This window comes from Callorhinus ursinus, unplaced genomic scaffold (assembly GCF_003265705.2).
Source record: "Callorhinus ursinus isolate GAN/ISIS: 27379988/994484 unplaced genomic scaffold, GSC_fseal_2.0 scaffold10, whole genome shotgun sequence".
NCBI lineage: Eukaryota > Metazoa > Chordata > Mammalia > Carnivora > Otariidae > Callorhinus > Callorhinus ursinus.
In genome coordinates, this window is record NW_027397072.1 from 1110300 (window position 1) to 1131949 (window position 21650).

At 56.5% G+C, this 21650-nt stretch overlaps 1 protein-coding gene across 4 annotated transcripts in view; it reads right to left on the reverse strand.

Annotated features, from left to right (window-relative positions):
- PXDN (peroxidasin) overlaps positions 1–21650 on the reverse strand; it is a 74725-nt gene that overhangs the window by 10030 nt on the left and 43045 nt on the right. For 3 of the 4 annotated variants that reach the window (XM_073896926.1, XM_073896925.1, XM_025867686.2), the window contains 13 exons: positions 21510–21581; positions 21064–21135; positions 20152–20321; positions 18781–18898; positions 17060–17229; positions 14560–14832; positions 13509–13625; positions 12331–12489; positions 11867–11979; positions 10797–10953; positions 8685–8793; positions 7969–8126; positions 3471–4974 (listed from right to left, as the gene is read on the reverse strand). In XM_073896926.1, coding sequence (XP_073753027.1) covers positions 3471–4974; positions 7969–8126; positions 8685–8793; positions 10797–10953; positions 11867–11979; positions 12331–12489; positions 13509–13625; positions 14560–14832; positions 17060–17229; positions 18781–18898; positions 20152–20321; positions 21064–21135; positions 21510–21581 — 3192 coding nt within the window. Of the gene's footprint in view, positions 1–1054; positions 2337–3470; positions 4975–7968; positions 8127–8684; positions 8794–10796; positions 10954–11866; positions 11980–12330; positions 12490–13508; positions 13626–14559; positions 14833–17059; positions 17230–18780; positions 18899–20151; positions 20322–21063; positions 21136–21509; positions 21582–21650 lie in introns of those variants that run through there. The other variant, XM_073896927.1, reaches the window with a different exon arrangement.

A 21650-nucleotide genomic window follows, 5' to 3' on the forward strand; every position in this document is an offset into this window, starting at 1 on the left:
AACAAGTGAAACCTTAAATTTGCCTAAGAAAGCGGTAGGTGGTAGATAAAACAAATATGAAAAAAGCCCTCATTTTTTATTATTTAGCACCTTTCAGATGTTCTGTTAGCAAAGAAAATTCACTTTTATTTATCTATACATTATATTTTATTAACATATATTATTTGTTTCAGAAGTACAGATCTGTGATTCAACAGTCTTACACAATTCACAGCACTCACCGTAGCACATACCCTCCCCAATGTCTACCACCCAGCCACCCCATCCCTCCCACCCCCAACCACTCCAGCAACCCTCAGTTTGTTTCCTGAGATTAAGAATTCCTCATTTCAGTGAGGTCATATGATACATGTCTTTCTCTGATTGACTTATTTCACTCAGCATAACACCCTCCAGTTCCATCCACGTCGTTGCAAATGGCAAGATCTCATTCCTTTTGATGGCTGCATAATATTCCATTGTATATATATACCACTGCTTCTTTATCCATTCATCTGTCGATGGGCATCTTGGCTCTTTCCACAGTTTGGCTATTGTGGACATTCCTGCTATAAACATTGGGGTGCACGTACCCCTTTGGATCCCTCCATTTGTATCTTTGTAGTAAATACCCAGCAGTGCAATTGCTGGATTGTATGGTAGCTCTATTTTCAACTGTTTGAGGAACCTCCATACTGTTTTCCAGAGTGGTTGCACCAGCTTGCATTCCCACCAACAGTGTAGGAGGGTTCCCCTTTCTCCACATCCCTGCCAACATCTGTCATTTCCTGACTTGTTAATTTTAGCCATTCTGACGGGTGTGAGGTGGTATCTCATTGAGGTTTTGATGTGGATTTCCCTGATGCCGAGCGATGTGGAGCACTTTTTCACGTGTCTGTTGGCCATCTGGATGTCTTCTTTGGAAAAATGTCTGTTCATGTCTTCTGCCCATTTCTTGATTGGATCATTTGTTCTTTGGGTGTTGAGTTTGATAAGTTCTTTATAGATTTTGGATACTAGCCCTTTATCTGATATGTCATTTGCAAATATCTTCTCCCATTCTGGCGGTTATCTTTTGGTTTTGTGGACTGTTTCTTTTGCTGTGCAGAAGCTTTTTATCTTGATGAAGTCCCAATAGTTCATTTTTGCCCTTGCTTCCCTTGCCTTTGGCGATGTTTCTAGGAAGAAGTTGCTGCGGCTAAGGTCGAAGAGGTTGCTGCCTGTGTTCTCCTTTAGGATTTTGATGGACTCCTGTCTCACATTTAGGGCTTTATCCATTTTGAGTCTATTTTTGTGTGTGGTGTAAAGATGGTCCAGTTTCATTCTTCTTATATATTATATTTGAAAAATTTTCTGTACTGTTTATATATACATGTATAAAACACACGCACACATTTATTATAAGTTTAGAAAAACCAAGTTAATATAGGAAGAAAATTAAACTCACAGCTTTTCTATTCAGAAATAGTCACACTTGACAGTACAAAGTATGCATCCTTTGAGTTTCTTTTCATAAATACAAATGAACAAACTTCACATAACTTTTAAAAAAATAACTGTAACACTGGGATTCGAGTATTTATTGAAAACACATGTGCTGCAGAGAAGCTATTTGCTAGGCAGAACTCATACACGCGCCTCAGACAGCAAAGTTTAACTGCTCCAGAACAAACGCGTTCATCGAATTCTTGCAATTCCATAGGAACGCCAGGGTGGGAGAGGAAAGGACAGCAGGCTGCCAAAGACCCCCAAACAGCCCTCCCAGATGCACACGGCAGCTTGCCTTCAACTGGGACTCCAAGCCCAGGGGGTTTTCTCAGCGTGGCTGGCTGAGGGGCCCTGTGGCTCGTGACCCGCACACGACAGAAGGGGCACTATGGCGGCAGCGCTGGTCTTTTGGGAAGGCTGGGCGCTCCCTCGGACTCCAGGCCCCCAGCAAGCCCGTGCACGGAAAGAGCAGCTGTGTGGTGTGGTTCCCTGGGAGGCACCTGAGAGCCGGTGCGAAAACCCGGAGCCCCAGCCCCACCAACACCTCTCCCACGACCTCGCACCTGATGCTTCGACGGAACGGGGGACGGAGCCAGCAGGGCAGCTCCCTACTCTGGCCAGGCCCTGCCCCTCCCTCCCTCGGGCCCTAAGGAAGGTCCTGGAGTTTCCAGAGCCTCCAGGCCTCCAACTGCAGGTCCCCTTTCCCCGCATGGCCAGCTGACCAAGAGGAAAGTGAGTGAGCAACTGGGTGTTTGGTGAATGAGGTGGAATGTCTTTCACGGGGTCTGCAGCACACACGGGGTGCGTCCTTCTACCCGCCAACAATGCTATGCAGGAGCACTAGCGCCTCTGGACTGTTGGACGTGAGTCTGGCCAGGGAGAGAAATACAGGGACAGTTACCTGTGTCCATGAGGACGAGAGCAGAGGAGGAGATTTAAGCACATGGGAAATACAGAGTGCTCAGGTAAATCATAATCAAGCCACATGGTAACAAAGATGGTCCGGTACCGGGCGAGCTGGACAGGCCAGTAGCCCAGGGCCGTGTTTGCACAAGCGCAGGGACATGCGACGCTCACACGTGCTCTTCTGCACAACTTACATCGCACCAAAAAAGTCATCTTTCTGTAGAGGACACGTCGGAGGCTGACTAGAGAACCCTTCCATCCAGTGTTGAGGGAGTAAGACAAGAATACATAACTTACTCCGCAGTTAACTGGAGTCCACGAAACAACACAGTGAGTCCTCAGAAGATTTCCCTCTTAAAACAATTCTTTCAAATGCGAACGAACACAGCCAAAATACCCAGTGTCCTGCGGACTGAATTGACAAGTCCCAGGATGGTGATCATGACAGAGAAACTCTACTGAGCGGCTGATTCCATTAAAGAAACTGGCATGATAAATGTGGTAACGGTCACCACGCCAAGGGCAGCGGTGACCGCAGAGAAAGGCCGCGGCTGAGCGTGCAGAAAACTGCAGGTCCACCATGGAGGCCACGGAAGGGCTGGTGTAGACGGCTGCCCCCATCCTCCTGGATCAAGGCCTCTCACCGCTCTGCTCCTGTGGTCTCCAGGGGCCCAGCACACCCTCGCGGTCCCACCACCGCAGCCCCCCGCACCTGCTCAGCGGAAACCCGCACGATCGCCTGAGGTGGTCCCCAGGCTCCGAGAGGTTGGCAACTCTGGCCCCGCTGTATTGGGTGAGCCCTGGTGCCCTCTGCCTGACAGGAGCGCAGGAGCTCCCCACAGAGCCCAACATATCCCAGTGGGGCCCTCCTGCCGGACAGGCACACTGGACGACCACGTGACTATGGCCATGGCCTCCTGCCCCAGCACGGCCGCCAGAGGTGGCCCCTCCGCAGGCTCCACCTTCCAGGGCCCCTCTCCTCTAGCTGCACAAACACACACTCAAATACAGAGATCAGCAGCCACAGCTTGGGGCCACCGTTCTCGGCACACCTGACCTTACAAACGGAGAATGCCGAACGGTTTCCTTCAACTCACCGTCTCAGCTTCTCCCGGATCTCGGGGTTCTTGATCTCATTTTTCAGGTCCTCGAAGGTGTGGGCAGATGACAGGTTGCAGTAGACCCGGTATTCGTGGTAGGGCGGGATGCCGTGGTCCCGGCCACGCTGGATGTTGATGGCGGCTAGGTCCAGGGCCACCGTGTGGGCCATGGAGAAGAGCCGCTCCGTGAGCTCCGTGTTCAGCAGCTGCGAGGGTACACGCATCTTCCCCGCCACACCGAACAGGCCCCTGAGCAGCGGGTCGATGCCGCCCTCGCTCACGATGCGAAAGGGAGAGAAGAAGGCTTTGTGCAGGGGAATGTGCCCCTGCATGATGGGCTCGAAATTCTCGTCCAGCCGGTGCAGCACAGGGTTGATCAGCGTGTGGCCAAACCGGAAGGCGGCCGTGGCGAAGGCGTTGACGATGCCAGCGTTGACGCCCGGGTCGTAGCCGCGGTACTCGCCCAGCACCTTCATGCCCACCTCGCCCAGCACCTTGGGCAGCCAGTGCCGGTAGGTGATGTGCTGCATCTGTGCGCCCACGATCTTCCTTGCCTCGTGGTAGATGGTGTCGCCGTCCCAGTGCGGGTTCAAGCTAAGCAGCTCAGCGGCCACGCGGTTGTGCTCACGGAACCAGAGCGTGTGCATGCTCGTCAGGCCCAGCTGCTCGTTGGCACGGTGGTCCCCAGCCAGGAAACAGGGGATGGGGCTCTCGTTCTCATCCCGCATGCACTCCGTGGGCGGCCCGGCGGCGAACGGCAGCAGTGGCTTCCCTGACCGCTGCACGATGCCCTGCCGCAGAAGCCCCCGGTGGCTGGCCAGGTCTCGGATGGCATGTGCCTCGTGTTCCGTGCTCCCATACACGTTGGAAGCGTCGATGTAGGAGGTGAGCTGGTTGATCTGCTCCCGCGGGTACACGGAGTTCATGAGGAGGGACGTCATGCCGCTGCCACACACGGGGCTGGAGCGCACAAAGAACATGCAGCGTGCCCCGTTGCGGACACGGGGGTCATTGGGGGGCACGGCCACCGAGAAGCACGGGGGGTCACTGCTGCACACGGAGCTGCAGTGCTGGCCGTCGGAGAAACGGGCCTGGCTCAGGGCCACCACCGTGGAGTCCAGGTCGTGGTCCAGGAACTGGCCCCACTGCATCAGCATGTGTGTGAACTGCGCGTCGGGCGTGATGGTCTCCGTCCCAAAGAGGGAGGTGGACACCAGCCGGGGCATGGGGAGCGTGTGCCCGTGGTACAGCCGGCTGGGGTTGATGCCCCGGGGCGTGTTGAACCCATTCTCATACACGGCTTTCAGCAAGCGTTCGAAAGCGGTCAGCGAGGCGCCCCACATGGGGTGCTGCAGGTTGTTGCACGTGCCATCGTGAGTGCGGTACTTCTGGTGGAAACACATGTCCGAGCAGTTGTTCACCCGCCGGTGCGCCGTGCAGCCCGACAGGTTGGCAATGAGGCTCAGGTACTGGGGAGACACGAGGTCATTGTAGTGGTAACCTGCAGGGGAGAGGGGGACGCAGCTTACTCCCTGGACAGCAGATAACACAGGGGGAGAGGGGACCTGTGTGTGACGGGTGGGGGGACAACCTGGGGTCCACTCAGCAAGGACAAGGGGTCTTGGCAGCAAAAGCTGGGAAGGACCTGACCTGCAACAGGGCTGACTCTGGGGGCTGCCCGAAGAGCCTCGCACTCATGCAGGGGCACACGGGCTCACACATGCACCCTCGTGCCCACACGCTCACACGCAGGGGCACACGGGCTCGCACACGCGCCCTCATGCCCACATGCCCACCCACTCTGCTGGGCACCTGCTCACCACTACGTATTTCCAAAGTATCTGCTCAGAGCAGAACAAGATGGACCCTGCCGACATTTAAAGGAACCGAACCAGTTCCAGTTTGTGGGTGCGGCGTCTGAACAACCGCCCCATGGAGCTGGAGGCGAGGAGGTATCCCAGTCAGAAATGGGAGCTGGCGGGCTGCACGAGAGCATGCGCCGCTAGGGTGTTTGGGCTCAGTTAGACCTGAAAACTCTTGTCAGCAAGCACCTCCCGGACACGAGGATGGGAGATGGGGATGTCTGGCTCTGTTCTGTCAGCTCAGGAAGTCTCAGAACCCCCAGGGGTCGGGGGCTCATGGACAAGCCCGGTGGGGAGGCTTCCTCCCGCACTGTCCCTCTCTCCATGGGGTTGCGGCACCAGCCACCAGCCCAGGCTGGACGTGACAGGCCGCCTGTGAGGGCAGACGTGCTTGCTGTGCTTTGAGAGACAGAGCCTTCTAAAGCATCGCTGATAAAATGATGCCAAACCACACCTTCCTACAAAACCGAGCAGGCCAATCACTGCGGAGCAGGCATACGTAAGTTCTGGACTATGAGCTATTCACCAGGAATTCTGCAAACTGCCCTGACCATTTTCAACTATACTTGTCCACTGTGCTTTGCTTTAGAAATGAAAACTATCTCTGAATGCAAACGACTAACTACTAGTGAAAATACTGGAATATGAACCTGAGAATAAGGGAAGAGACGAGAAGGCTATTCCATGACCCGAGAGATGCTGGGAGGACTGTTTGCGGAGGCTCAAACGTTTTCTTCCGGGGTGAGTTAGGACACTGGGGTTTGTGGAACCCGACCCAGGTGCCCCTGGAGACCAATGTCTCCTGTGCACGCCCGGAGCTTCTGGAGGTGAGACAGCCCCTCCTCAGCCCCTCACCTGGTCCTCCACCAACTTCTCCACGTCACTAAGTGTCACCTCTGGCCTTCCGGCCCCTGGGGCGGAGACCCCATCAACTGACCCCTCCACATCCAGGCCACAAGTGACTATGTCTCTCTGCCTTCAAGGCACCTGGAATCCACCCCTCTCACCAGCCACCCTGGTGCCAACACTTTCCTCTCTCCTGGGCCGCCCCACGGACGCCTGCCACCCCAGACCCGCCTGGGCCGCCCCACGGACGCCTGCCACCCCAGACCCGCCTGGGCCGCCCCACGGACGCCTGCCACCCCAGAAACCCCAACAGACACCTGTCTGGTTTCCCACACTGTCCTTCCCCTCTGTGGCAGGGCCACCCAGTGACCTGATGCACGTGATGAGGTCACTCGTCTACAGGAAGCCCCATGGCTCCCACGTCACACACACCAAGACAAGTCCATCCTCTTTGCCTCAGGAGCCCGTTCAGATGGAGAACCCGAAACCATGCTCGCGCCCCCGCCTGTGCGTCCACCTGCTGCAGCTGTGCGGGCGGCCTGCTCACCCGCAAATATCCCCAGTACGGCCCAGAGCCGTGCGCCCCTCTGCTGGGGCTTTGAGTCACTTTAGTTTCTCCTCTCTGTCCAGGTTTCCACATTTTTCTGTAAACAGCACGAGTTGGTAGGAGGTGAGCACGCCGTCCTGCACGAGAACAACGGCAGATGGGCTCTGCTTCTGCAGGAGGCTGCACAAGGTCCGACGCCAACTGACGAAGGGAGGCCACAGCAGGGAGAAGGAGCACCGCGCACTCCACGGACCCTCCACGCTCGGCAGACCGCGGTCCTTACGACCGATGGCAGGAAGCACGGGACAAGGCCACATGTCCCACATGTCCCTGCCCCATTCCCGGGCCTGAAGGGGGGAAAGGGCCCCCGACACAGGCGAGGGCAGAGAAGGCGGGGCCCCCACGTTTCTCCCCAGGGAGTGCCTACGAGGCCAGGCTGGTCGGTCCCAGAAGGAGTGGAATCGTCCGCAGGGCCCCCGACCGAGGCTGGTGCCTCCAGGAGGACGAGGAGGCGCCACGGTCTACACGTCTACACAGCAACACCGGGAAGCTCAGCCCCAAGCCCAGGCAGGACGGAGGACGGCTCGGGCACTTCCTCTCCTCCCAGGAAGCAGCGGGCCCGGTTTCCACATCCTCATGCCGCATGTTCGTATCTAAGAACACTCAGTTCTTGAGTGACATTTCCGTCCTACGGGCAGGATGGGCTCCCCGAAGACGAGTCAGAAAACCCCGTGGAAAGCCCCCAGCCTGACCCCTAGTGAGGGGACGGTGTGCACGCGCTCCCACAACACTTTACATGAACACTCGCCCTTGAAGGGATGCTTCCACACAGGAGAAACCCCGGGCCTCCAGCGCCCTTGAGAGCGCTGCGCCCGGCTGGCTCTGTGCAGACAGGCCGCGGGACCTCTGTCCACACAGCACCAGGGCGGCCTCAGCAGCGGTCTCACGAACGCCCGAGCACCAGGAGCCTCCTTCCCGACAGCCACAACCCTGCATCCCAGGTACACGGCCTCACGGATTTGCGACTAGCCTGCCAGGTCACAGGGGCCCGACCCGTCTGGCCCTGGGGCTCAGGGCAGTGCACGGCCCAGTTGCGTGTCAGGGGACCTGAGGCAGTGGCTGCGCAGCCCAGGCCTGGGCCACCGAGTGCTCCCTCAGACGAGGGGATGAGGGAACGGCTCCTGGGAAGGCCCCACAGCTGTGCGGCCCAGCACTCAGGGGAGGGGGGCCCGGGACTGACTTGTTCCGTTGAGGTCGACCATCAGGCCATGCTGCACGTGCTCCTGAATGAGCTGCAAGGTCCGCTCAAATATCTCTCCGGCGCGCGCCTGCTCCACGGTGTAGGGGTCCCTCGGGTACCGGAACAAAGCCAGCAGGTCGTTGGGAGATCGGGGACGGCTATCGGGGGTTGAGGGGCACACAGGGAAGAACAGAACCAACTTTTGAGGACAAGAATCACTCACATCCAAAACTATAATTATTGCCACTAAATATTTCTGTAGCTACTTTTCTAGAGACATGATGTATCGTACCTTACTCATCCCAAGCGGAAGGCATCAAACACAAACAAAAACAAAGACACTAAAAACAAATAATTAAGTCAATAGAGGAAACACAATCTATTTTAGTTACAATGCAAAATAAAACACTTCGGAATTACCAACGTGAACAAATACGCTACGGCCTGAGAGATTTTTGTTCTTGCCAAATCACTCATTAACAAGCCCATGGAATGAGTTCAAATTTTCTAAAAATGTCTCATTTGTGAATCCTGGTTCCGCTTCTACTCAGAAAGGATGTGTCTTTTTGTTGTCCAAACCCCACAAAACTTGATGCCAACGCTGATTATGATTTTTAAATTAAAAAATGTTCCCTGGGACGAAACAGGTCACAGCTCTGTTCTACCCCAGAGGCTGAGTGAGCAGAGGTCTCTACCCGCCTCCGCCCCCACGGTACCTGTCAAACAGGTGCGTGCGGGTCGAGTTGATGGCTCTGTCCACGGTCGCAATAGCTTCAACAATTGATGTGGCCACAAACGGGTCCCCATTTCGACTGACATCAGGAACTGGGAAAACATGAAGTTGTTCGTTACGTCACCGCGTTACTCGGGCATCTGGCTGCTTGCTCCTTCCCCGCCAGGGCGGCCCGGGCGTGGCTGCCAGTCAGCGGATGGCGCCCACGGTGCCAGGCCCCGTCCACCATCGGCAGGCCTGTCAGATCTGCGGCGTGGCATCACCGGCTCTGAGGCTGGTGGCCACCGTCCTCACCTCCTCCCCCACCTCACCGTCCCTTAGAGCCAACACCACCGTTGAGGAGAGCAGCCGGCTCACAGACCCCCTGCTCAGAACTTTCCGGTGGCTTGCAACATACGTGGAATAAAAACCAAACCATGGCCAACAAGGCCCCAGACCAGCCTGGCCTCCCCGATTCCTCCACTGGCCTCCAGCTTTCGGCTCGTCCCGACCTCCGGCTTCACACTGGCCATGCCACGTGGCTCTACGGCTCAGAATTCGCTTGTTCGGGGTGGTCCTCTCCGACGGCCTCCCCCAACCCCGACTCTCAGGGTCGGATCACTATTCCAGCCTGTTTCTCGTCCCTGTCCGCCACCAGCATCTCTGCGCTGAACCGGAAGGTGCTGTCTGACTCACCCCTCGGGCCCCCACCAGCCCCTGACGCCCAGCCCTGCACATGTGGGAGTGGCAGCCCTGCACAGAGCCGGGTGCAGCCACCCCTGCGTACTCCACAGGCCCGGCCCACTCACCGCTGTTGGCGGGCCCCTCCACATGTCTGAAACATGGCCCAACAGCCTTTCCCCCGGCACAACCCCGCCTCGGTGTGTCTCAAACGGGGCCAAATGTACTAATTTTTGGAACCGAATACTTTTATGCTAAGTGGTAGACAAATGGATCAGATAATTTTACACAATTTCATGACTCCAATATTTCATTACTATGCATGACTTGGATTTGTTGTTCTCTAAGCAACGATCACAAAAATAATTTGAAAACATTAACCTATCTTTAGAAGAAATAAATGAAATTCACCAAAATGTTAATAGAAATTATCTCTTAGAGGTGGGATTGTGGGTAGGAGATTATTTTTAAATCTCATATATATGACTAAATTCACATCAAAGTAAGATTGTTTTTAGGTATCAAAAATTGTCTTTCAAAAAACAAAAAGTTGTAGAATTCATCAATTGAATTTTACATCCATTTCACACACCATATATAACGGGAAAATAACATTTTTCCCTAAAAAAGAAACCCAAAACCAGGCTCCCAGTTATTCCCTTATATGGTTCCCATCTGGTAAGTGCTTCAGGCACTGGGGAGGGTGCTGGGCGCACAGACCAAGCAGACCCCGCCCCACCTGGGGTGCTCACAAGCCTGTGGGGAAGGCGGGTGGGTGAGCTGTGGTGGGAAAGGCAGAAGCGCAGACCCAAGTGTGGACACTCAGGACGGGCCGCCCAGAAGGCACAGGGAAGCTAGAGGGGACGTGCGTGGGACGCGGGTTTCACCCACAGCACGTGGGAAGCATTAGCGACAGGTCACAGGGCCTGCCCTTTGAGGAAGATGGCTGTGCAGACAGAGCAGCTGAAGGAGGCAGGTGAGGGGCAGACGCAGACGCTGGACCAGCGTGTTGTCAGGGTCCAGGGCAGGGAGCTGCCCCTGATTAAAGACACTCATCCCGGGAAGACGTGGGGCCCCATCCGGAGCAAGAGTGAGCACGGCAGAGGGGCACCGGCTCATTCAAACACACGCCTGCCAAATGGGGACCGTTAATTACACACTGCTGAATTTGAGTTGGTTTGGAAGACGGCCATGCCAACCACTAAACCCCGCTCACGGAGAGCCTTGATCACAGGGCGTGTGACCACGCTGGCCTGCAGTCCCGGGGCAGCAGCAAGAGTGTGTGATGCCGGGGCCCTGGCGTGTCCCCCCGCCAGCCAGGGACGCGCTGCCTTCCGAGAATCAGATGGTGGGTCTGCAAGTGCCCTGGGCCGCGTGCCCCCTCCCGCCTGTGAGCCCACGCCGGGCAATGTCCACACGGGCCACAGGGACTCACCGCTCACGCTGAGCACCATGCTGACGGAGGCCTGCCCGATGGTGTTCCGGGCCACACACTCATAGCGGCCTGCATCTCCCGTCCCGACATCGTGGATGGTCAGGAACCCCTCGGGGCTAATGTGAAACTTCCCACTTTCCGTCACCTGAACCCCATCCTGGAGCAAAGCAGAACAGGAATGACACTAGGAACAAGGCCCAGAGGCAGAAGTTGTTTTCCCTGGGGGTGGAGGGACCACTCTCAGGACCTCACAGACGGACGTGGCCTAGAGGCTATGCTCAGATCTATCCAGAACTGGAGAGAAGAGATTTAGTCCAATATACTGAGAGGAACTTTTCTTAAACTCTTGTGAAAGATCCAGAAAAGATTAAGACAGAGACTGAGTCCCTTGGATTCTCCAGGATCGGGGGTTGGGGGCACACAATCCCCCGTGGGATGCGCACAACGGTGGGGAAGGCACAGCACGCGGGCACCCAGTGATGGAGAAGGGCCCTGGGCAAGGTCTTCTGGGAAACAGGACACCTGAGCCACACCTGAGAAGGGCAGGCAACGGGCCTGGCCAAGGAAGGACAAGAGCAAGCCCACCGGGACAGCAAGACGGCCACACGTGGTCCCGACAGGTGAGATCTGGGCAGTGGGGGGACGTGGCAGAGGGCCAGGGTGTACCCCGGAACTCAAACCTCCCTGTGGGGGCCCCCTGCCTGTGGCCACCCTGTCCTCCAGGGACACATGTCCTGTCGAAACCCTTGTTCATAATGGCTAAACACCGAGATGCAATTTTCTACTGGGCTTCACAAAAGCAACCCAGAAAAATGGAACAACAACAAAAAACCTTCTCCATTGACGATGGGGCCATGGATCTAACTGGAGGGTTTTCACTGCTTTGTCACCGAGAAGAACGTGAAAAGGAGAATGCGGGTTTGTTTGCTTCTGGTTTTGTTAGTAGGGATCCCTCAGCATCGTTTAACTCGGGCTGTGGTGGGGATGCTTTCTCTGCTCTAGAAGGTGCGGAGAAGCCGCGAGCTGGCGGGCACCTGCCACACCCGTGCCCCGCCCCCCGTGGGCGGTACCTTGTTCCAGGTGATGACGGGCTCGGGCTCCCCCTGGGAGCTGCAGGGGAGCTGCACGTTGGTGCCCACCTCCACCGTCATGTCGCTTGGAATGCTGGCAAACACTGGTGTGACTGCAAAGCAAGGGACACCGAGCTGACCGAGGAGGAGAACTTGGGACACTCATTCCTAAGAGCACAGGCCCCTCGTCCTCAGCCAGGGCAGGCCCAGCGCACTCTCAGCCGGCATTGGGCCCTCCCTCTGCCTCCCAGCTCGGTCTGCACAGAGCAAAGGGACCGGAGGGAAGGGGAGATGGTCTGCCGGCTGCCCGCCCTCCACCTGAGGGGCAGGGTCTCAAGAGCAGACCGCAAGCCCTCACCAGCTCCTGTCCTGAGCAGTGAGCACGGGCTACCAAAGGCCCGCCTTTCCCGAAAGCAGGTCTGCACAAAGCAGTCCGTCCACCGGGAGGGGCCAGCGCCGCGTACCTCTGGGCTGCACGGTCAGGTGGGCCACGGCCCTCTGGGAGCCAATGATGTTGACGGCCTGGCACTCATACTGGCCCTGGTCGTGCAGAGCCACAGCCGAGATCCGGAGCGTTCCCGATGAGAGTACCAGGTGCCGCCTGTCCACGGACAGCTGGCTCCCTGAAAGGCATGGACGCACAGTGGGCCACTCGGACTCAGGAAGGCTGGGTGGAGCAGAACTTTCTTGGAGCAAACGGAACAGTGGGACGGACTGGTCTCTGCCCAAGTCAGGGGCAGCAGGGCTCTGCACCTCCCGAGTGACATTCCCTACCAACTGGGAATGGCCAGGTCAGAGACAAACAGAGCTGCCCTGCCTCTTAGAAACTCCCCAGAAGCGGGAGGAGCAGATAAGAGAGAGGTGCAGGAGCCAGGACACAGGGGGCCGTTGGGGAGGGACTGCTGGGGAGGGGCCGGGGGGCTGGAGTTATGCAAAAGCACAGGACACCCCATTGAGGTGCTAGCACATGGCCCCTCCTGCCTGGGGACGCGGAAGTCCAGGTGCTAGGTGCTCACGCACCTGCCCACCCAGGGTGCTCGCTCCTCAGGGGAGGAAGGCAGGGAGCGGCCCTCTGGTTCAAGGCAGAGCCCCTGGGCAGGTGCTCAGGGTCAATTCCAGGACAGAGCCCTGAGGCCACCTCCCCTCCCCTAGACCTTCGCCCTCGGGGAAGTCTGTCTTCATCGATATCTGACCAGGGGCTCACCAGCTGGAGCAGGCTGGTGCGGGGGGATCGCCCCCCAAGAATCAATGTGATCAGCCGTCTGACCTCGCGTGGAGACGGCGTGACAGCCCCAGAGAATGAAGTGACACTGAGCTTCAAACAAATGCTATGACAGTTTCCAGAAAGTTCTATCCTACCTGCTATGAAATTTCATCAAGATGCTAATTAAGTGTGCACTAAAGGCAAGACAGCCACCATCTGGGAGGCGAGAGAGACAGAAGGAACAGGCCACCCGCATCCTCGGGAAGGACAGTCTCCTCTGCGTGTCCTGCACCGTAGCCGTGGGCAAGGCCTGCAGCCGGAACACGCAGACACGACCGTCCCCACCCCTGCTCACGGGGGCTGGGGCCTGGGCAGAGGGCAGGCGGACTCGCCCCCGAGTGTGGAGCGCATCCCCGCAGATGCCGGGCTGGCTCTCACCTCCTTTCGTCCACGCGATGACCGGCTGTGGGTAGCCCTTGGCCTCACACTGGAAATCGACTGTTTGACCCTCGATAACAGCTCTGTCTGCAGGCGTCACGGTGAACTGGGGAAGAGCTTCCGGAAGGAAAAACATCGGAAACAACATTTCAAAGACAGTTTTGGGTAAAAATGCTGTAAGCTAGCGTCAGCGTCAGCGCTCCCTGTGGGTGCACTGGAAGCCGCGCGGCAGGGGGAGCATCGGCGAGCAGGGGGCCGAGGACAGGGAAGGGCACAACGGCAGTCAAACCGCGGCCGGGGGCCGGGGCCTCTGTGAGGTCGACGCGGCTGCGGGCTGCACCGCACGGATGGTGTGGATGGAGGGGATGGTGTCCGGCTTCCGCCCGCAGCGGTCAGGGGACCCGAAGGTCCCTCTGGCTGTCGGACCTCAGGCAGCACCTGGAAGTGGGTAAGTGTCACGCAACAGCTGTGTGGGGACAGGGCTGCTTCATTACCGCTGGGCGGAGTCACAGCCCCAAATCCAGATCAATCCCATCTGTGCAGAAGGAACGACCAGACGGGCCAGGGCCGCGCGCTCATGTGCGCGAAGGGGCCAGTAGGAGGGACTCACAACAGACGGCTCGTGAGGCCGCTTCCCTGCAGGCGGGAGGGGCCGGCGAAGATAGACAAGTAGGGGAACACTGATTTCTCCGTAGTTCGCACTTTGCTGTCCACACAAATGCCCCACTTTGCAATTTATTTCTAAACTAAGAAGCTCACTATGGAGTCGCGTGGGACATTTGGAAATGCCCAGCTGAGGTCTCAACACCACAGGTTCTCTCAGCCACAAATAACAGCCAGAAATAAAACCCCAAAATAGAAGCTCCTGAAGCCTCCATTCAGAAAACAAACCTACCACCCAGTCAAGAAGGGAGATGTGGGAAGCGGGTTGGAAACATAAAGCAACTTGCCGGCGCAGGGTGGGGACGGCGGGCGGGGTGGGGTCTGTGCAGGGAGGGCTGCCGGGCGAGGGTCTGCGCGGGTGCATGGATGGACGGGCGCCCTGACCCACCCTGGACGATGATCAGAGCCGCGGCGTGGATGCTGTCCACGCTGTTGGATGCGAAGCAGGTATACTCCCCACTGTCGCCCTGCAGGACATTCTGTATGTAGAGGCCACCAGACGGGGTGATGCTCACGCGAGGGTCCTCGGGCAGGGGCGTGTGGTCCCCTTTAGTCCAGGTGATCCGCGGCGGAGGGTGGCCTGTGGCGCTGCACTCCAAGGTGACACTCTCCCCGACCAGCACCTCCGTGTTCTGTGGCTGGATTACAAAAGCGGGTCGAGCTGTCACAACGAAACACAAGTTCTGCGTTAATTCCCTCCAGGTCAGCAACGGCATTTTGCTTGGGTTGTTCTATCTTCGTTTCATCTGCGGCCCTTAAAGTAAGTAAAGCAAACACGACTGAATCAGAACACGCTCTCATTTTCTTTCCCACGTCAGAAATTGTGCCAGCAGCGAGGGTGAGCGTGGCTCCCTCAGTGTGGCCTGAGCCCCAGGGAGAACCCCCACTTCTGTTGATTCTAAGTACATCGGGTCAGTCTGGTCAGACCTGGCTGGAGGTTCTTCCTGGCATAAAACACTGCTTTTAAACTATATTTAGAACATATAAAAATAAGCAATTTCCCTCCCCAAACCAAAAATATAAATTAAAACTACACTAAGATAGTACTTTGCAGGTCTGACTCTAAAGGAAAAATCCACACCCTCAGTAATGCATTTTGTGAGGGAGTCTGTGCAGAACAGAACTCACTAGCGGGTGGTGTCCACGGCTGCCGTCCCCACTGCGGGCCGGCTCGGACGCGCACGTCAGGACTGCTGCCGTCCATGCACCCTTTCACCCAGAAGTTACTCTGCTAGGAGCTTACAAACAAGAAAAGCAATGTATGTACTCAAAAAGGGAGGTTTTTAAAACATTCCCGTGATGCGTATTCAGGCTGACACCCTTCTCCCCAATTCTAGAATCCAGAAATGCTCCTCAAATAAAACACTCTTTCATCACTTATTTATAAAACTGGATCTATCTGGCATGAGGCGTTTACAGTCTTCACTTATCCCACATGCTGTGACTATTCACACAGTTCGCGTGGACGCTGACGACAGGGTGGGACCTGGGACCCCGCGGCAGCGCCGGGCGGCTCAGCAGACCATGCACCAGGTGGCCTGCTGAAATTTCCCAGATTTCTGATTTCCAAACGATAGCAGACCCAAGAGGTTTTTGATAAAGGGACACGGACCTGAAATAGCAAAAGAATTGGGGGAAAAACCCTCCGGTATTCCTGCTGAAGGACCAGTTAAATAGATCACGTTCCCACCAGGTAATGACTCCCACGTGGCACTGAAAGGAAAGTGTAAGAGAAGCCGTCATGTACTGAAGACCAGTGAGGCAGGGATGAAGGAGGCACTGGCTGGATTTGGGAGAGTGGGGATGGAGGCAGAAATTTAGTGGGTAAGGCAAGAAGCAGGAAAGACACATTTCTGCGTCTTTCATGTTGGTTAACGTTGAAGCTCCGTTACCCACATATCTACGGAAGAGCAGAGGATAGGAAATGCAGAAATGATCCTAATACTAGCATTTCCAGAGAATGGCAAGCTAGAACACGAAGCCGTTTGCAGGCACAAAAACCCCAACGTCAAAGCCCACCGGGAGGGCACGTCAGAAGCGGTGTCACGACAGCCGTTTGCAGGCACAAAAACCCCAACGTCAAAGCCCACCGGGAGGGCACGTCAGAAGCGGTGTCACGACAGGCCAAGGCGAGGCCCAACACGACGCCACCCAGAAACCTCCGAGTCTGGCTGACCCACGCGCTGCCCCTCGGTGACAGGCAGCCAACATCAGTGGAGGGAGAAGTGAATCTCACTCCAGGCTTTGTCAACCGAAAGCTGGTCCTCGCGTGGGGATGCTGCCTGACCCCCACGCCACGGGGTGGAAAAGACGTGGCGCCACGGAACAGCAGAGACGCAGAAAGAAACAACAGGATTCGCAAGTGGGAAAGACATCACAGCCAGGCACTAATGATTGTGTGTCACACACAGGGAAAACAGAATTCAGCCTATTCTGGACACAGTGGTAGGGGGTAACTTTGACTCCGATAACCTAAGAACGCAGTAGGCCAACGACCAACACAAAGGACGCTGGGTGACTTCCAAACTGGAAGCGGGAAATGGAAGAAGAACGATAATTATGCCAAAGGAAGGCTTGGAACTCAGAAAAGACTGGACAAACAGTGTCAAGTAAGATGCAGAACATGCAAATCTAAACATACTGCTCACGGCAACATATACAAATGGACTCCTTCAAGAAAATGTCAGTCCGTGTATTTTTTTTTTTTAAAGGCAGAGCAAAGGTTGTGGGTCACCTAGTACCCCGCCTGCAAGGCTGTGGCTGAGGGTGCTTGGCTGTAGACCACTGCACCCGTGTCCTACCCACATCCCGCCCGCGTCCCTACCCGGCTGGGCACGGGGAGCAAGGGCCGTTCTGGGGGAGCCTCGTGCGCCATCCTCTGCACGTACCTGGAGACCCAAAGTACCTGAGGGTGACCTCCTGTGTCTTCACCTGCCCGGCCACATTTTTGGCCATGCACTGGTAAATCCCCTGGTCCGTCTCCTGTGTGTTTTGGATCATCAAGGTCCCGTCGTCCAGCAAGTTGAGGCGGGAATCTGTCTTCATGCTCAGCTCATTACTACAAAGACAGAAGTCTGGTGCTCAGGTTCTTGAAGCATGAGGACACACCAGAGCCACACAGGAAGAGCCCCTGAGCACCTGGCACCTGGGGGGACAGCATTTGGCCTGTCCAGGAAACTGTCCTACCACACAGACTCTGGCTTAGTACTTCTAGAAAAAGTGCTGACCCACCACATCTCTAATTCATCAACTTACTTTATTACTTATGTGTTCAATCTATAAGATTTTAAAGTTTTAAAGTAGTTCTCTTGCCAAAGGGGAAAAAGAAACATAGTGGGAAAAATTCAAAGGAAACATTTTCGTTGGTTTCTGGCAAATTCATTCAAGATAATGGGGCAGGCCCCCAGGTGAGCCAGGCCCCCAGGTGAGGCAGGCCCCCAGGTGAGCCAGGCCCATAGAGAGGCTGGCAAGTGGAGGGAGAGCCCGGCACCAGACTTCAGGCCCAGAGCTTTTGGGCTTTCACTCTGCCATGTTTGGCTCTGACACTTTAACTTCTGTGAGCTATGTGTTTATTTATGAAAGCAAGTGTAAAGGGCTCAGCCAAATCGATGCTTTTCTGCCTCTTAAATACATACTTATTCCTCCCATGTTAACTCCGGATTTTAAATCTCAACAGTCCAGAGTCATCCAAGGTAACAGGTCATCTGAAGGCGGGGCCAGCGTCTGTCCGTCCCTGTGCAGCGCTGGGCCCAGGTCGTGGCCACAAACCCAGGCAGGAAGGTGTCTTCCCCTCCTGCACCTGACGGCTCCCGATGCCCAGCTCCCTGTTCCACTCCTCTCCTCTGGGAGCGCTGCTGGACTCACCAGCCCAGCACTGGGCAGGACAATGGCTGGAGGGGGGCATCCTCCTCGCCCGGTCATGACCAAACATGGCCCGCAAGCTCAGAGTGTAAGTGCCGAGAGCCGAGATCCACCGACAAGCGGGTGTCTGTCCGTGCCCCCGTCACAACGGGGAACAGGAGCCGCGACAAGGTGCTTTCGGGTTAACAATTTCTTTCTGAGTCAGTTCTCACCACGCCCGAAAGTGTCCTCGTTAACACGGGGCCCTTGGGGGGCTGACCCCTGGAGCACCCTCCTCCTACACCTCTGCCCCCACACACCTAAAATGCTTGTGGATCAAAGGGGAGACTTGTGTTTCCTGAGGCAAATCAGATGCACGAGGAGCTAAGTACGTAAGTGTTGGCTTGATGGGCGTCCCTGAAGATGCTGTCCCAGCAGGAAGGACCCCTCCTTAGCCAGGAGGACTGGTCCCGTGTTCCAGCTGCGGAGCCCCAGTGCCCAGACCCGCCAGGTTCCGGCACAGGACGTGGGCAGGTTAAGAACCAAGATGCTCCCCCACTCCTCACCCCTGGCAGGGGGAGCAACGTGCCCCCTTTACAGCAGCAAAGATGCAGAAAATTCTCTCCTTTAGACCTTTCCCTCCGCAGCAGAGGGACAAAAGTGTCAAGGGGCGTCTGCAGGTGTCGGGTGGGGCCGTGCACAGCGGACCCGACGGGGCGTCTGGGGGAACAAGGAGCACCCGCGGCAGCCTGGCCAGCACCTGACTTACTTGTTTCGCAGCCAGATGATCTCGGGCTTGGGGTTGCCTTCTGCTCTGCATGTGAAGAACACGGTGTTCCCTGAGGTGACGTCTGCATCCTGGGGCTCCGATGTGATCCGGGGCCTTTCTGTGCCAAGAAGGAAATGGAGACCTTCTGGCTCTTAAATGGTCCCATAAAAGTAAACAAGACCCGAAACCAAATCCCTCACATTCAAGAGAAAATCCCAAACAAACATATATCCCGAGCACAACTGCTCCCACAAGAAGGACAGACAGGCTTCTCTGCACAGACCGCTGAGTCCTTACCCAGCATTTTCTGACCCTCAGATCCACCTCTAAGAGCCTGGGCGGCGACACGCACCCAACAAGGCCCCAGTGGTTGCTCACCCTTCAAGAGGGTGAGGGACCTGTGTGCACGGCGCACTCCGTGAAAAGCTGTTCTTGAGTAAATAAGAAATGATGCTTTTTAGCTACAGCAACGCTGAGAGCAGAAAGCTCTACCATGCAGGGCAGGGCGGCAGGGCCCTTGTCTTTCATGCCCCGGGGGTGCGTGCCCCTCCTACGGCCCCGGGCCAGACCAGCTGCCGCCTCCTGTCTGCGGACTGGTGGGTGCCACACATTCTCCTTCTCCAGGACCACAGTGCCGGGGAGGCAGACAGAACACCCGCGGCGCCCAAGCCTGGTCCCGATGGCTGAAGTCAGAGGTGGCTGGTGAGTGGGAGCCCGGGTGGCTTGTGCCCCGGAGGAGGGAGCGGACAGCAGACGAGGGCACCCAGGGCTGGCCCGGGGGAATCTGCCGTGTGGGGCAGGTTTAGACCCGGGGGTGGCCGGGCGCGCAGCCCCGGCCTCTGTCCCAGGAACCAGTCGTGTCGCGAAGCACCACTGCCCAGTACCGCTGCTCCTGCGCAGCATGGCCCCCGACAGCCGGAGACCCGGCGTGTGCCCAGCAGCAGGATGGGCTGTCCTCGGGCACTCTAAGCAAGATTCTGCCCTGCTGCTGGATTTTGCTCCTTTTCTCGTGACCAGTTTCTCGGTGCAGCCCGTGGGCACGGCCCAGCGGGCAGAGGCTCTGGGCGGCATGGACCGAGCCCAGAGGCAGACCGCTGCCAGCCCCACCGGCCCGGCCCCACCCCACGAGCACCCGGGAGTCGGGCCCAGCAGCCGCGGCTGTGGGGGGAGCGGGAGACACAGTGCGTTCCAGAAACTGGAAACAAAAGCTGAGGAAACCAACAGTTGCTTAGAGATGCTCATACAGATCGCGGCTTTGCCAAGGAGCGTCCTGTCGGGTCCCACCAAGACGCGATCTGGGGACACCGACACAGAAGGCAGGCCAGGCCGTGCCGTGCCCTCCGGACGACGCCCTCCGTCCTGCTCACTCACCACAGTCCAGCTCTTCGGGGGTGATGGTGGCCACCGAGCGCCCCTGGATGCGTCGAGGATATTCACAGGTGGCCGCCGCCTGCGCATTCCCCGACTGGGCGTAGGTCTTCAGCAGATCCGCCAGCCACAGGATTTCACAGTCACAGTGAAGCGCGTTGGAGTCCAGCCGCCTGACGGGAGGAAGACAGCGAGACGGGGGGTCGAGCAGGTCCAGGCCCCCGCACCCGGGCCTGGGCCCACGCAACCCTGGCCCCACATCGCCGTTCTCAGTGCGGCGGCTGACGGCCTTATCAGAAGGGATGCTGACCAGCGAGGAAGGCTGTCTCAGTTCCCTGTACCCTGCGCGGGAACTACACTTCCTATAGCCTGATTCTCCACTTCTGACATCGCGCCCCTGGCCTCAGGGACGCGGACGGGGATGGGGACGAGGGCCAGCCGCAGAGCAGCCCCGCGGCCACGGGGCAAAGCACAGGAAGCACCGGCAGGCGTCCGTTAACTCCCCACCAGCACTCACATACTTTATTCTAGCAAAGTTACGTACTCGGTACAAGAAATATTTTTAGAGGCCCGGAGGCTTTGGAGGCCAGTGTCCTGAACGTCTAGCTCTGGGAACGCTTAATACAGGAAACAGGATTGAGTCCCTCTCCGAGGATCTTAATCCCACACTAAAATAGGCAAAATGGGAGTAAAAATTAATCTGAAGAATTTAAAACTGACTTTAACAATGTCTTGCTCGCCTATGAAAGGGTCGATCTGCTGGCACGGTGCCCGAGTCACCGGGGCTCCGAGCTGCGCCCGCTCCAAGGGTTCAGGGCCTCCTGCCCCTTCCTGAGGGGGACCCACGCTCCACAGCCCAGCAGGGGACTGGCCGACGGCCTCGGGGACACGGGGCCGCGCTGAACACATACTCACAGTCTTTTCATGGATTCCAAGTGATCGAATGTTCCTGGAACCAAATGTGTGATTCGGTTGTTATGTAAAAATCTGTTGAAAGAAATAACACAACAAACCAATTTTTAAAAAATGCTTCTTACATGTGCAGAAAAGAGTATCAACAGTCAAAATAGAGGAGCTTTTAAAAAATTACCCAGTGATTGCATTATTTCATACAAATGAATCGGAGAATGTTATTTAGCGCAGAAGAGAACTAGGGTTGTTTTTTTTTTTTCTATTTTATCACCATTCCCAAAGAGACAATTGTCAGTCCCGCCTCTGAATTGTGAGACAAGGAGCAGGGACTTTGCCCGGCCAGTTCTCGGAGGCTTGAACAGACTGTGGCCTCCTCTCTCCTGCAGAACCTGGACGGGGCGACGGCCCAGGACCACGGGTGGACACGGGCGGGAGGAAATGCAACTTACAGCCTTTCTAGCTTCGGCAAATGTCGGAACGACTCTGGGTCCAGAGTTTCTATCTGATTAAAGTGCAGATATCTAGACAGGTATAAAAAAAGAGAGAGAGAGAAGAAAGAGCTTTTAAACAGTTTTACTTTTCGCAGATCT